Genomic DNA, 16,277 nt, shown 5'->3' on the forward strand with positions numbered 1-16,277 from the left:
ATAGAAATGTGCTATATATAAAATCTGTTTGTGATATTTAAGCACTGAGACAGGAAACTTAATCTTTGTGACCACAAGGGAAAGCTTTTGTGCCTTGTTACTTGGTTCCAATACTGATTGTGGTTTTAGAAACCTCCACGGAAGATTTCTTATAGTCAGATCTTTGGTATGTTATCTTATAATCTTCAACTTGAGGCACATATATGTGTGTTGATCTGTTCTCACATGGACTGAAAAGTCAGTTAACATCCTAAGTGACCTGTAGGATAGATATTGGCAAAAAGCAGATTGTGTATGTCTCATAAAATTAGATTTATGTTCAGTGTGTTTGAGAATGTATAGCATGTAAACTATTTCATATATAATTTAAAGGTAATAATTAGATGTTCATGTTTTACTTTGAATGTTTTGCTTTTGGAAAAAAAATGGGATCAAGTTGTAGTGTTTTTTTGTTTGTTTGTTTGTTTTCCATCATCTAGGCAAATGGACCTGCACCTTATACTAATCATAACAGTATGAAGTTTGAGCAGTTCATTTTCCAAAAGACGGATGTTGAAAAATAATAATTATATATAAAAATAATTTCTAAAATATTTAAAATAGGCATAGTGGGCTAGAAAGTTCAGCATATACAGTGGATAATGTCGTTAAATTTTTCCTTTGTGTACCTATAACTTCCTGTTGTTATAATGAGTATTTTATGTTGCTCTTAACAACTTGTTAATGGAAGGCAGTGTCCAATGACTATGTACATTCGAGGTGAAACAACTCTTCAAAGACAGATCTAGATGTAAACATGAGGAAAATGATTGGCAGAGAAGAGTATTCATTTTATTTGGGGGTATTTTGAACAGGTTAGCTAGGCTAGAAATAGCTCAGGGAGTCTTGACTAAATAAAGATGAAAGGAGGCTTCCCCCCCTCCCCCAAATTCTTTTTATTCAGTGGGGTAGCAGGACAAGGTGGTGGTATCAGGATAGACGTTTTTCTTTTTTAGATTTTAGAGCATATATTTAGAGCAGTTTTAAGTTCACAGCGAAATTGAGAGGAGGATCCAGAGATTTCCCACATACCCCTACACCACACGTTCATAGCTCTCTCCACTATCACCACCCCCCACCAGAGTGGTACATTTGTTACAACTGATGAGCCTACATTAATACATCATAATCACCCAAAGTTTATAGTATATTTTAGGGTTCTCTTTTGGTATATATTCTATGGGTTTGGACAGATGTATAATGACCTTTAATAGTACCATACAGAGAGAGTATTTTCACATCCCTAAAAATCCTTTTGTGCTCTGCCTGCTCATTCCTCTTCCCTCAAATCCTGGCAACCACTGATCTTTCTTACTGTTCCCATAGTTTCACCATTTCCAGAATGTCATATGGTTGGAATCATACAGGGGACAGGGAGGACCCCAAAAGACCTCCAGAATTTATTAAAAATTGTGACTATTCTTACATGTTTAAACTTCAGTCACCTTCAAAGTACTCTCCATTTGATGCAATACACCTAGTGAAGCTTTTTTGCACAGCTCAAAACAGTTTTTGAACTCATCAATTTTGATGCCTTTTAGTACTTCTTCTGTTTTTTGTTTCACCTCTTCCACATTGGCAAAATGTTTCCCTTTGAGGACTTTTTCCATCCAGGGAAATGGAAGTTGCTCAGGGTGAGATTGGTGAATAGGGAGGGCAGGGCAACGGGGGTCATGTTGTTTCGGTCAAAAACTGCTGAACACTCAGCACAGTGTGGGCAGGTGCGCTCATAAATCACCCATCATGAAATGGGCGAACGTGTTGAGTCTTCAAAAGAATTCACTGAAGCTGAACGCAGCCTCTCTCAGCAACGTCAGCTGGTACACTGATAACAGATGGGTTCCTAGAACACTCACCTAGTGGGGGAAGCCTGTACTACAAGGACCCCATTCTCCAGAAGATAATTCGGGTTTTTTTTTTTTTTGTTTGTTTGTTTTTTTGTGGTCTTCCCTCATACAGTATGTAGCCTTTCAGATTAGCTTCTTTCACTTAGTAATGTGCATTTGTTTCCTTTGTGTTTTTCATGGCTTGACTCCCCCCCCCCCTTTTTTTTTTGTTAGCATTGCAGTCTTCCACTGTCTGGATGTACCAAAGATTATTTGTCCATCACCCACTGAAGGACATCTTGGTTGCTTCCAAGTTTTAGCAATTATGAATAAAGCTGCTGTAAACATCCATGTGCAAATTTTTGTGTGGATGAAAGTTTTCAACCCCTTTGGGTAAATACCAAGGAGCATGATTGCTGGATTGTATGGTAACAGTATGTTCAATTTTATAAGAAGCTACCAAATTGTCTTCCAAAGTAGCTGCACTATTTGCATGCCCTACAGCAGTGCAGAGAGTTCTTGCTGCTCACGTCCTCACCAGGATTTGGTGGTGTCAGTGTTCTAGAGCTTGGCCATTCTAACAGGTGTGTAACTATCCTGGCCTTTTTGACTTGCTTTTTCAGAAAGTCTACTTTAAAATACTAAAATACTTCCAGTTGGCATTCTGAGTTGGATGAAATGCAGATTGTCTGCAAAGCTAGAGCAGTTGCAGACTCCTATCAATTACTTTGAGCCATTTTCATTACCCAAGTTTTAGCTCTTTCGTTGGCTTTTCCATGTAGTAATCCTGTTGGCATTAGCATGTCTTGATTGATTAAAATAAAACATGGAACCTGTTTTATAAAGTACATAACTAGGCTTTAGGAATCTATCTACAAAAAGAGCTTGTAATTAAAATTAATTGGTTATTTAAAGTATATGTGCTACTGTACTTGCTACCTTGTAAGAAAATAAACACTAATTTATGCCATTTTATAAACTGCTCTAGTTATTTCTGGGCAGGTAAAATATCCTTTTGTGTAGCAACTTCTATAAAATAGTGTAATGTATAACAAAGCAACTTTCAGAAGCTAGCTATTTAAAGCCCTGTCTTTGAGCTTCTGGTTCAGCAACTATGGGTTGGGACTCTGGAGTTAAAGGCATTTGCGTAGATAGCAATACAGTGTTTGCATTTAACAATATTTTTGGAGATTCTGATTCAAAATGGTATGGGAATCACACTCAGAAACGCTCCCCTAAACCACCTACCTTAATCATTAAACATCTCTCGTATTAAAGGAAACACAGAATTATTCTTGAACAAAGAGCAATAGATTGGGGAGCATAATACTTTTGCTACACAAGTGAGAGGGAGAAATAATCCTTTGTTCTAAGCCACTGAGAGTTTGGGCTCCTTGTTACTGCAACATAACCTGGCCTATCCTGAATGACGAAACCACTTGCTCACCTGAGACGTTAATACTTCTCCAATTTAAAGTCCAGTCCCTTATTGACCCAAATGACCTTGACTTGACTTGTATTTTTGCACTCCTCTCCAGTTCAGAATCGTGCATTACATTTGGTCACAGCTCTTTTGTCGTCTTGAACCGTCCCCTCATCTTTCCCTGTTTGCATTGACTGAACCAGACCAGTTGTAGAGCATTATCCCTCTTTCTGCATTTGTCTGATTGTTTCCTCCTGGAGCAGTTTACCTCATTCCTCTGTTTTACGTACTGTAAAGTAGGCACTAGGTGAGTTTCAGATTAAGCAGTTTGGGAAATATGCTGTGTACTCCATATTGAATTACTTAGAAGGGTGTAATGTCAGGCTGTTCCACTGTTTGATTCCAAATTTGATCACTTGGTTGATCTCTCCAATGTAAAGGTACATTTTTTTCTCCTTTGCACTTAGCAAATTCTCTGCAGGATAATACTTTGGCATCAAAATGAATACCCCATTCCCTAACTACCCATCCACTGATATTTACCTGAATCAGTTGTTTCACTGGGTTTTCCAAAATGGTGATTTTTCTACTCTTGCTTTCCCTTTTACATTTATTTGCTTTCATTCTTTAAAGAAGTGCTTTTACTCATCAACTGGGAAAATTCCTCTGAAAAAAGGCAGGGTAAATGCTTAATTCTTCCCCTTTAGTGACTAATTTTCAGCGTAAGGAGTTGTAAAATAGTCACCTCTCTCTTTTGTAGGAATGTGGAGTTTTTATAATCAATTACAGTAAATGCTTTTCTTTTTTTCCTTAAGCTGTTCTAAACCTAACTGGGGAAGAGGGAGCTTCAAGTTCCTTCGATATCCTTTTGACATGCGCCTTTCAGTTTTCAGTTTGTTTTTGGTTTCTGACATAAGTAGATGCCGTAGGCTCATCGTGTACGTTACCTACCCCAGTTTTGGAATTAGCCATTCTCTAAGGAAACTTTGTTTCTGTTACTGAGGAGTAATATTTAGAAACCAAACTCGGCATTAGATGTGCTCATTGCTACCAGAATGCGATTGCTTCTAGGGCATTTCAGTGGGCAGGCCTAGGAAATATATTTTTAAAAATCATGAGTTTCAACAATATTAATTCAAAGTATTACCATAGTGTTTTCTTCATATTGTGTATCTCTTTTTTTCTCTTTTTCTCTTATACTGAAAATCCTGGATTTTAAAAAATTTATTGATTGATTTTAGAGGAAGGAAGAGAAAGAGAGAGAGAAACATCAATTTGTTGTTCTGCTTATTTATGCATTCATTGTTTGATTCTTGTATGTGTCCTGAACAGGGATTGACCCCACAACCTTAACATATCAGGACAACCCTCTAATTAACTGAGCTACCTGGCCAGGGCAAAAAATCCTGGTTTCTAATAACATGAATATATTGACATTTTCTCTTTATTCTACAATATACAAAATTTTTTTTCCTTTTATTTTTTGGTTTTTCAATTACAGTTGTCCCATTTTTCCCCCATTACAATATACAAAATTTACTTTCAAAATTACAACTAGTGTTACTGCTAGTAGAAATATTGAGAAAAAAATCATAGGTATGGGGATCATTTGGAGGGTTATCAGCAGGGAGGGGAAAGGAGGAGAAATGGTGCAGGGATTAAGAAGCATAATTGGTTGGTATAAAATAGATGGGTAAATTAAGAATACTATAGGAAAGGGTGAAGCCAAAGAACTTATATGCATGACCCATGGACATGAACTAAGGGGGGGTGGGATTGCTGGAGGGAATTGGGGTACTGGGCAGAGGGGAGCAAATGGAAAAGAAATTAGGACAACTGTAACAACATAATCAATAAAATATACTTAAAAAATATTGAGTAAAACTTAGGATTTCTTAACAATTCTTTTTATTCTTAAGCATATCCTGCCAAAGGTGTACAGAGTACTGCACTCAAGTCACTTGAAATAATTTTTTTGTTTATAATACTAATTTTATATACAACTGAGATACTTTGTAGTCAGTTTTAGGATTTGCTTACATATATTGTTTTTGGTTTAGTGGGTTTTTAAATAGATAAAACAGCTACTTAGTTCAAAATTCAAACTTATATAAGCAGGTATATGCAGAAGCCTTACTTATATTACTTTTCCTTCCATGATACGTAGCCATTTTTATTAGTTTCATGTAGTATACACATAGTATATCTGAATACGTAGTATTCACATTAGTATACACATGGTCACATATATATGGATTTTATGTGCAGACACAAACATATGTATATATTTTTTAATCCTCACCTGAGATATGTTTACTGATATTTCAGAGAGGACAGGAGAGGGAGGCGAATAGAGAGAGGGAAAAAATATATCAGTTGATTGCCTTCTCATATGCACCTTGACTGGGGAATCAAACCCACTAGCTGGGTATGTTCTTTGACCACGAATTGAACCCAAGACCTTTCAGTCTATGGGATGATGTGCGAATCAACTGAGCCACATTAGCCAGGGCTGTGTAGAAGTTCTAATGGGAATAATTGGATCCTGTGTGGCAGGGGCCGGGTGGTAGTACTCAACCACCAAAGGCAAGGTGGACATGGTTACCATAAAGGACAGCAGAATCAAAGCAACAATCAGAATAGTCTGACTCCCAAAGACCTGTGGCATTGGCTACTTGATGATGGTATTTCTAGAAGTGAAATAAATTGTAAACCTAATTATTACCTGGTCTGAATAGATAAAGTGAAAAGTCTAATCTGAATCATGAAAACAGAATCACAGCTTCTCAATTCTTAAACATAGACCAGTTTGCAATCCCCAGAACCCCTTGAATAGGTGAGAGGCTGGTCCCTTTGAGGAAGGATGCCAATATGCTACCCACATTTATACTTGTAATCTTCCAGCCTTCTCCAAAGGGGACTCTGGTCTTTTACCAGAATAACTGTGCTTGGGGAAAAGAAAATAATCAGATTGGGGGCGGGTGGGGGTGGGGGGACTGCTGTATGTTGGCTTGGAACTATTATTAATTTTAGTATCACTGATCCACCAGTCAGAGCAGGCACTTGTGGAGGTCAGGTTATCATGAAGTTAGCTCAGGTCTCTCTCACAGTGGGACCAATGAGCCCTCAAACTATCCTGTGTTTATTCCCCCAGTTCTGGAATTCATAATTAGAATAGATATAGTAAGCAGCTGGCAGAACCCCACATTGGCTCCTTGACTTGTGGATTAAGTGTTATTACAGTGGAAAAGGCCAAGCAGGAGCCGTTCAAACTACTTCTGCCTAGGAAAATAGCAAGCCAAAAGCAATACTGCTTTTGTGTGGCAGAGATTAGTGCCATCATCAAGGACTTGAAAGATGTAGGAGTTGATGATTCCTACCACACCTCCATTCAACTTGCTAACTGGCCTGTGAGGAAGACAGATGGATCTTGGAGAATGACAGTGGATTATTATTAACTTAACCAGATGGTGATTCCTAGGGCAGCTGCTGTACCAGATACAGTTTCATTGCTTGAGCAAATTAACTGGTACCTGTTATCCAGCAGGCATCCGGCAAATGCATTTTTTTCCCTCAATACCTGTTAGCAAAGACCAACAGAAATAGTTTGCTTTCAGCTGGCAAGACCAGCAACACACCTTCACTATCCTACCCTAGGACTATATCAACTCAGGGATCTTGATTACCTTTCCCTTCCACACGTTATCACTCTGGTCCATTACATTGATGACATTATGAGGAATGAAACTTGCTCCATTACACTGATTAGAGCAAGAAGTAGTAACTACTCTGTCATTATTGGTAAAATATTTGTGTGTCAGAGTGGGACATAAATTTGACAAAAATTCAGGGGCCTTCTATCTCAGTGACATCTCTAGGATTCCAGTGACACATGCAGAGATAGTCCTTCAAGGTGAAGAAAAAGTTGCATCCGGCCCCTCCTAACCAAAGAGGTGCAATATCTAGTGGTTCTCTGGATTTTGGAGGCAATGTCTTTCTCATTTGTATGTGTTATACTGGCCCATTAACTGAGTGATCCAAAGAGATGCTAGTTTTGAATGGGGTCCAGAATAAGAGAAGGCTCTGCAACAGATCCAGGCCACTGTGCAAGCTGCTTTGCCAGTTGGGCCATGAGATGAAGCAGATTCAATGGTATTTGAAGTGTCAGCAGCAGAGAAGGATGCTGCTTTGAGTCTCTGGTGGGCTTCTATAGGTGAATCTCAACATAGGCCCTTAGGATTTTTGAGAAAAGCCCTTCCATCCTCTGCAGATAAATACTGCCCTTTTGAAAAAATAACTCTTGGCCTCCTACTGGGCATTGGTAGAGACTGAATGTTTAACCATGAGCACCGAGCTACCATGCAACCTAAGCTGGCTAAATGGAGTTATCTGACCCAGCAAGCCATACAGTTGCATCAAATGCAAGTGGTAGATATGTGATCAAGCCTGGGCAGTCCCTAAACACACAGGTAAGTTATACAAGGAAGTGGCCGAAATGCCCATGGTCTCTCTCTCTCTCCCCCAGCCTACATGAATAGCCTCATACAGAGTTCTTTGAAGCCAGTTGATAAAGAGAAGACTTAGGCCTGACTCATAGGTGTTTCTGCCTGATATGCATGTACCACCCCAAAGTGGAAAGCTGTAGCATGATAGCCCCATTCTGGATCTTCCCTGAAGGACAATGGTGAAGGGAAATCTTCCCAGTGGCAAGAACTTCGAACAGCACACCTGGTTGTTCACTTTGTTTGGAGGAGAAATGTCTAGATGTGCGACTATATACCAATTCATGGGCTGCAAGCAATGGTTTGGCTGGATGGTCAGGGACTTGGAAGGAACATGATTGGAAAATTGGTAGCAAGGAAACTTAGGGAAGAGGTAAGTAAATAGAACTCTGAATGAACAAAAAAAAAGTGAAGATATTTGTATCCCTTATGAATATTCACCAAAGGGTGACCTCAGCAAAGGAGAACTTTAGTAATCAAGTGGATAGGATGACCCATTCTGTGGATACTGGTCAGCCTCTTTCCCAGCCATCCCTGTTATCACCCAATGGGCTCATGGACAAAATGGCATGGTGGTGGAAATGGAAGATGTATTGATGGGCTAAACAACATAGACTTCCACTTACTGAGACTAACCTGGCTTTGACCACTGTTGAGTACCAATCTGCCAGCATCAAAGATCAACATGGCCCCTGATATGGCACTATTCTCCAGGGTGATCAGCAGCTACCTAGTGGCAGATTGATTACATTGAACTCTTCCATCATGGAAGGGGAAGCATTCTCTTCTTACTGGAATAGACACTTTGGATATGGATTTGCCTTCCCTGCATGCAGTACTCCTGCTAAAACTACTATTTATGAACTTCCAGAATGCCTTATCCATCATCATGGTATTCCAAAAACATTGCTCAGATCAAAGTATTCACTTCACAATAAAAGTATGATAGTGGACTCATGCTCATAGAATTAATTGGTATTACCATGTCTCCACCATCATGAAGCAGCTGGCTTAACAAAATAATTGAATGGCCCTTTGAAGACTCATTTACAGTGCTAGCTAGGTGACAATAACTTGCCAGGACAAGGTTGTCCAGAAGGCTGTATATGCTTTGAATCCGTATTCAATATATGTGGTGGTTGTCCCATCTCCAGGAACCAAAGGCTGGAAAGAACAGTGACAGAAGTCACTATTACCCCTAATGGCCGACTAGCAAATTTTTGTTTCCTGGTCCCGCAATGTCATGCTCTACTAGACTACAGGTGTTAGTTCCAGAGGGAGGAATGTTTCCATCAGGAGACACAACGATGATTTCATTGAACCGAAAGTTAAGACTGCCACCTGGCCATTTTGGGCTCCTCATGCCACTTGATCAATAGGCAACGAAGGGATTTACTGTGCTGGCTGGGGTGATTAATCCTGACTACCAAGGGGAAATTGTACTGCAATTCCACAGCGGAGGTAAGGAACACAGGCGATCCTTTTAGGTGTCTCTCAGTATTACTATGCCCTGAGGAAGGTCAATGGAAAATTACAACAATCTAATCCAGGCAGAATTGCTAATGGCCTTGACCCTTCAGGAATGTAGATTTGGGTCACTCCACCAAATAAAGAACCATGACCAGCTGAGGTGCTTGCTGAAGGCAAAAGGAATACAGAATAGTACTAGAAGGTACTTATGCATATCAGCAAGGACCATGTGACCAGTTACAGAATGAGGACTGTAATTGCCATGAGTATTTTCTCCTTATTTTGTTATGAATACAAAAAAAAATCTGTTTTCTGTCTTACACTGTAACATACACTGTATTGATTTCATATCATAGTGTTTAATTATTGTTAGTTTTATATCATAATAAGTTACAGAACATCAAGAGGAAAAATAAACATCACTCAAGGACTTTATTTCCTTTTCTGGGGAAAGAGTTAGTGCTTTTTCAGTTGTCTGCAGGATAGTTGTATTATGTTAGGCAGAGTTATGACCTTGTTATTATCTTTATTTGGAGATTAAATATGGTTTAAGAGATGTGTGTGGATGCCAAGTTCACAAGGAGTAGACTTGGTGTGGTTAACTTTGTATGTCTACTTGACTGTGTTATGGGTGCACGGATATTTGGCTAAACATTATTTCTGGATGTGTTTGTGAGGATGTTTCCAGATGAGGTTGGCATTTGATTGGTGGACACAGTAAAGCAGATTGCTCTCCCTCATATGGGTGGGCATCGTCTAATCTTAATAGAACAGAAAATGAAGGAAGACAGAATCCACCCCTTCTTCTGTGTGAGTGCTTGAACTGGGACATCAGTTTTCTCCTGCCCTTGGACTGATTCTCAAGCCTTTGAACTTGGACTGAATTATACCACTGGCTTTCCTTGGGTCTCCAGTTTGCCAATAGCAGATCATGGAACTTCTCAGGCTCTGTAATTATGAGAGACAATTCCTTATGATAAATTCTCTCTATGTATGGTTTTATTGCTCTGTAGAACCCTGACTAATACAGGTAGCTACCATTATTGTGTGAGAATCCAGAAGACCCTTAGCTATTCTTTTTATGTTATTATTATTGTGGTAAAATATATATAATGTCAAATTTACCATTTTAAATGTAAAATTCAGTAGTATTAAGTACATTTAAAGTGTTGTGCAATCATCACCCATATCCATTTACAGAACTTTTTTTTATCATTCCAACAACCACCCAGAGCCCTTTAAACAATAACTCCCCATTGCCTCTAGCAACCATCCTTCTATTTTCTGTCTGTGAATTGGATTCTTCTAGTTATATAAATATTATCATGCAGCTTATGTTCTTTTGTGTCTGCTGTATTTCACTTAGCATAATGTTTTCAAGGTTTATCCATGTTTTAGTATGTATCAAAATTTCATTTTTGTGGCTGAATAATATTCCATTATATGTATACTCCACATTTTGTTTTCCATTCGTCTGTCTGTAAACATGGGTTGTTTATATCTTCTGACTTCTGTGAATAATGCTGCTATGAACAATGGTGTACAATTATTTGTTCGGTCTCTGCTTTCAATTCTTTTGAATAAGTATTTGGATGTAGAATTGCTGAATCACATGGTAACTCTATGTTTAACTTTTTAAGGAACAGCCAAACTATTTTTCAGTGACTGCACCATTTTACTTTCCCACTGGCAATTCACGAGGGTTCCAATCTCCAAATTCTTAGCAACACTTATTATACTCTTATTTTTTTTAACAATAACCATTCTAATTGGAGTGAAGTAGTATCTCATTGTTGTTTAAGTCACAATTCTCTAAATGTTAGTGACATTGAGCCTTTTTTTTTTTAATTTTAAAATTTATTGTTAGAGAGTAGGGAAGGAAGGGAGAAAGAGATGGTTGCCTCTCATGCGCGCCCCAACCAGGGGCCGAACCTGCAACCTAAGCATGTGCCCTGACCTGAAATCAAACCAGTGACCTTTCACATTGCAGGATGACACCCAACCAACTGAGCCTCACCAGTCAGGGCCCATCGAACATCTTTTCATGTGCTGATTGGCCACCTGTATATCTTATTTAGAGAACTGTCTATTCAGGTCTTTGCCCACTTCTGAATGAGGTTTGTTTTTGTTGTTGAGTTGTAGAAGTACGTTATATATCATGCATACTAATCTCTTTTCAGATATATGATTTATAACTATTTTCTCTCATTCTGTGGGTGTTTTTGCTCTGCTTATAATGTTCTTTGATGCGTAACATTTAAAATTTTTGAGGAAGTTCTATTTATTTATTTATTTACTTTTGTTTGCATCTGCTTTTGGTGTCAATTCCAAGAAATTATTGCCAAATCTGCTATCATGAAGATTTCCTCCTATGTCTTCTAAAAGCTTTATAGTTCTAGCTCTTATATTTAAATCTTTGATCAATTTTGAGTAAACTTTTGTACACGGTAAGATATGGGTCCAACTTTATTCTTTCACATTACTAGTTTTCTCAGCTCATTTGTTGAAAAAACTGTCCTTTTCTTATTGAATGGTCTTGGCGCTCTTATTTAAAATTAATTGACACAGCCCTGGTTGCTGTAGCTCAGTGGATTGAGTGTCGGCCTGCAAACCAAGTGTCGCTGGTTTGATTCCCAGTCAGGGCACATGACTAGGTTGCACGTCAGGTCCCCAGTTGGGGGCACGAGTGAGAGGCAACCACACAGTGATGTTTCTCTCCCTCTCTTTCTCCTTTTCCCTTTTTCTAAAAATAAATAAAGAAACAAATTAATTATTTTAAAAATTAAATAAAATTAATTGAAACAGATGTGAGGGTTAATTTCTCTATTTCTGGGCTTTCTATCTCATTTCATTAATCTACATACTGTATCATCTTCATGCCAGTACCATACTGTTTTGATTATTGTATTGAAATCAGCAAGTGTAAGTGCTCTAACTTGGTTCTTCTTTCTTTTTTTCTTTTATCAAAATTGTTTTGGTTATTCATAATCCCTTGACAGTCCATATACATTTTTAGATGTGCTTTTCTATTTCTACAGAAAAGGAAAAACCCTGTGGGAATTTGATAGAGAATGCATTGAATCTATAGATTGCTTTGGATGGTGTTAATATCCTAATGATATTAAATCTTCCGATTTGTGAACAAAGGGATGTCTTTTCATTTATATGTATCTTTTAAAAGTTCTTTCACCAATGTTTTGCAGTTTTCAGTATTAAAGTCTTTCACCTTCTTGATTAAGTTTATTCCTAGGTTGGGTTGTTTTTTTTTTTTTTTTTTGATGCTATCATAAATGGAATTGTTTTCCTAATTTCCTTTCCAGTTGTTCATTGCTAGCATATAGAAACATAATTGACTTTTGTGTGTAGATTTTGCATCCTGCAATTTTGCTGAACTCAGTTATTAGTTCTAATTGCTTTTTGTTTTGGTTTTTGTATGTGAAATTTTTGGAATTTTATACATATAAGATCATGCCTTCAATGTGAACAGAGATATTTTTACTTATTTCTTTCCAACTTGGGTGTCTTTTATTTCTTTTTTCTCCCTAATTGATTCTGATAGAACTTCCAGCATGTATTATTTTGAATAGAAGTGGTGAAAACATGCATCCTTATATTATTCTTGATCTTAGAGGGAAAGCTTTTAGTCTTTCACCAGTAAATATGGTGGGAGCTGTGGGTTTTTCATATATGGCCTTTATCACATTGAGGAAAACTTTTTTTTTTATTTCTAATCTGTTGGGTGTTTTTAACATGAAAGAGTCTTGAATTTTGTCAAAAGTTTTTCTGTATAAGTTGAGATGCTTATGCAGGTTTCTTTCCTCCTTTTTGTTAATGTGCTGTATTACATCAATTGATTTTTGTATGTTTAACCATCTTTGAATTCTGGAAATAAATCCCACTTGACTGTGGTCTATAATCTTTTTTTTAAAATATGTTTTATTGGTTATGCTGCTACAGTTGTCCCAATTTCTTTTCCCTCTGTTCCCCTCCACTCTGTGACCCCCACTTCCTCCAGTTGTCCTTCTCCCCTGAGTCCATGCCCATTGGTTGTGCATATAGTTCTTCTCAACATCTTTCTGTCTACTCCACTCCTTCCTACTATGCTTCTTAATTCCTGCATCATCTCCCTCCTGTTGCCCCATTCCCCCTCCTCGCTGACCTTCCCCCTATATGTTCCCCATACCTATAATTCTTTTCCCACTCTCGTTGCCTACTTAGTTTGCCTTTGTTTCAATTCTCTAGCTTCTGATGTTTGTTGTTGTGATACAGTTTTCATTTTAATGTTCATAGTTTTGATCCTCCTTCTTCTAAACAAGTCCCTTTAACATCTCACATAACAGTTGTTTGGATCTGATGAACTCCTTCAATTTTACTTTGTCCTGGAAGCATTTTCTCTGCCCTTCTATTCTGAATAACAGCTTTGCTGAATAGAGTAATTATGGCTGTAGGCTTTTGATTTTCATTACTTTGAATATTTCTTAACAGTCCCTTCTTGCCTGCAGAGTCTCCTTTGAGAAATCAGCTGATAGTCTAATTGGGACCGCTTTATATATAATTCTCTTCTTCTCTCTTGCTGCTTTTAAGATTCTTTCTTTATCTTTAATTTTTGACATTTTGATTATAATTTGTCTTGATGTGGTCCTCCCTGGGTCCAGTTTTTTGAAACTCTTTGTGCTTCCTGGACCTGTAAGTCCATTTTTTCCCCCAAGTTCAGGAAATTCTGCTTCATTATTTTTTTCACATAATTTTTCAATTTCTAGCTCTTCTTCTTCACCTTCTGGCAACCCTATAATTCAGATGTTTGCTCGCTTATAGCTGTCCCAGAGGTTTCTGAGCCTCTCCTCACTTTTCTCACTTTCTGTTTCCTCTTTCTGCAGTGGTTGACTGTTCTTTCCCTATGTTCCGATTTGTTAATTTGATCCCTGGTTTTCTTTTCCTCACACTTATTTTGTATGTATTTTCCTTCATTTCAGCAGGACTAGCCTTCATTCCTTCCCCGTCTTGATTAAGTCCCACTGTTGTTTCTGTAAGCTCTCTTATAACTATAGCTCTGAACTGAGCCTCTGAAAGGTTATCTATCTGTTTGTCCGATAATTCATGTATTTGCTTTCTGGGCAGTTGCGTGATTATCCCTGCCATCCCTGCAGTTTTTTGCTTCCTGGGCGGGGCTGTCACACCTCCTACGCCATAGCGGGCAGAACCCCATGCACTCATCACAACCGGGTGACCCTTCTCACCACACTGTGGTGCTTTCTGTGAGGTGTGAGGGTCCCAGATGGATTTCTGCCATTCCCTCTCCGCTGAGAGACCGGGAGCCTCCTCCTCCATCCCCACACCCTCCAGCCCTCATACTCCGAGACAATGGGGGTCTGCCTTCCCTGGCTTTGGAATTGCAAGCTGACGGGTTTGGTCTGCAGCCAGGGGTGCTCCCAGGTGCTTCTCGCCTCCCCTTAAATACAGGTGCCTGTGCTTACCACAGTCCTGCCGCTTGTCACTGCAACTGCAGCTGCCGCTGCCAGCACAGCTTGACCTCTCCACCCCAGCTTCGCCCCTCCTACCCGTCCGGACGAGCACCACTTGTTTATAACTTCATACGTTGGACTTCCATGTAACTTTATTTTCTGGAACGTCTGGTTATTTATGGTTTCGCGGTAGTTGTAGTCTTTCTTAGTTATGGAGGGAGACGGAGCATGTCAGTGTAGGCCACCATCTTGGCCAGAAGTCTCTATAATCTTTGTAACGTGCTGTTGAACTCACTTTGGTAGTATTTTCTTGAGGATTTCCCCATCAATGTCCATAAAGCTTATTGGTTTGTAGGTTTCTCTTCTTATGGTTTCTTTGGTTTTGACCCAACTATTTTTTTTTATTGTTGGCATGTATAGGTCAATAAACCAGAGGAAGAGTGACCACCATCCAACACTGTCACTTCAGCAAGAAAGAGAAGAAAAAAAGCATTTCTCAGCTTTATTAACTGAACCATCATCCTTCAACTCATCTTAAATTGTTCTTTTGTTATGGTTATCAAAAATGTGAAAATTAAAATAAACTTGGCTGAAAAGCTCATGTAAAATATGTGAGGAACTCTAGACTCATTATAGCCATCTGGAAACAAACACAGAATATTATAAAATAAGCGAGGTTGGAAATATGTTGAAGAGCATACATTAGTGTGAAATTGGGCAGATAGAAGCTCGTATTCAAATTACCAAATCATCAGATGTTATCAAATGGTGCTATTGTGGTAAAATAGTGATTGAAACACACTGGTGGGGGAAGTCCAGACCCATGGTCTTTAGTAGAAATATATCATAAGCCATATATGTAATTTAAAATTTTCTAGAGGTCATATTAAAAAAGTAAAATGAAATAGGTGAAATCAATTTTAATGATATATTTTACTTAACCCAAAATAACCAAAATCTTATCATTTTAACAAGTAATATAAAATTATTAATGTAAGATATAATACTTTTTTTTTCATTCTAAATCTTCAAAATCTTGTACATTTTATACTTATAGTATGTATCATTTTGGACCTGCCACACTTTATGTGCTCAGTGGCCACATGTGCCTACTGTATTAGAAAACTTCTAAGCAGATGGATCTTGCTTGTCCAGATCTGTTCAATTTAATTTTTGAGAGCTTGACAGATAAAGTTGTCAGCTTTTTGCCCTCTGTTCTTAACTGAGCCAGTGGTGTGCTTATATAAAAGATAGTTTCTATGGGAAGATGTAAATCAATCCTGAAGTCTTTAGTTTGTCTAATTATGGATTCTTCAGAAACAGCAAACATTGTCAAGAAACAAGTCCTTAGCAAGTAATGTTGGCACTTGAAGAGGGGAAGGAGGACTGGTGGCTAAGTAGTTATGGCAAGTGAGTGCCCCAGGGAACTTGTTGAGGATTTTAGGCTCACTGAATCCAGCAGGAGGTAGACTTTTGGAACAGTTGGTAGATGAGGGAACAAAACATCAGAAAGTTGGGGAACAAAAGTTGAGTGGGCAGAGAAGTTGGCCTTTCT

At 38.3% G+C, this 16,277-nt stretch overlaps 1 protein-coding gene across 1 annotated transcript in view; it reads left to right on the forward strand.

Annotated features, from left to right (window-relative positions):
- Positions 1 to 15,332, forward strand: part of MTMR6 (myotubularin related protein 6) — a 51,907-nt gene extending 36,575 nt beyond the window's left edge. Inside the window, exon 14 of the mRNA XM_090273786.1 lies at positions 15,143 to 15,332. Within this exon, the coding sequence (XP_090129912.1) occupies positions 15,143 to 15,166 (24 nt within the window). The 3' untranslated portion in view covers positions 15,167 to 15,332. The remainder of the gene's footprint in view (positions 1 to 15,142) is intronic.
- The last annotated feature ends 945 nt before the right edge of the window (positions 15,333 to 16,277 follow it).

Source organism: Furipterus horrens, unplaced genomic scaffold (genome assembly GCF_987537825.1).
Source record: "Furipterus horrens unplaced genomic scaffold, mFurHor1.1.pri manual_scaffold_4, whole genome shotgun sequence".
In the NCBI taxonomy this organism is placed as follows: Eukaryota; Metazoa; Chordata; class Mammalia; order Chiroptera; family Furipteridae; genus Furipterus; species Furipterus horrens.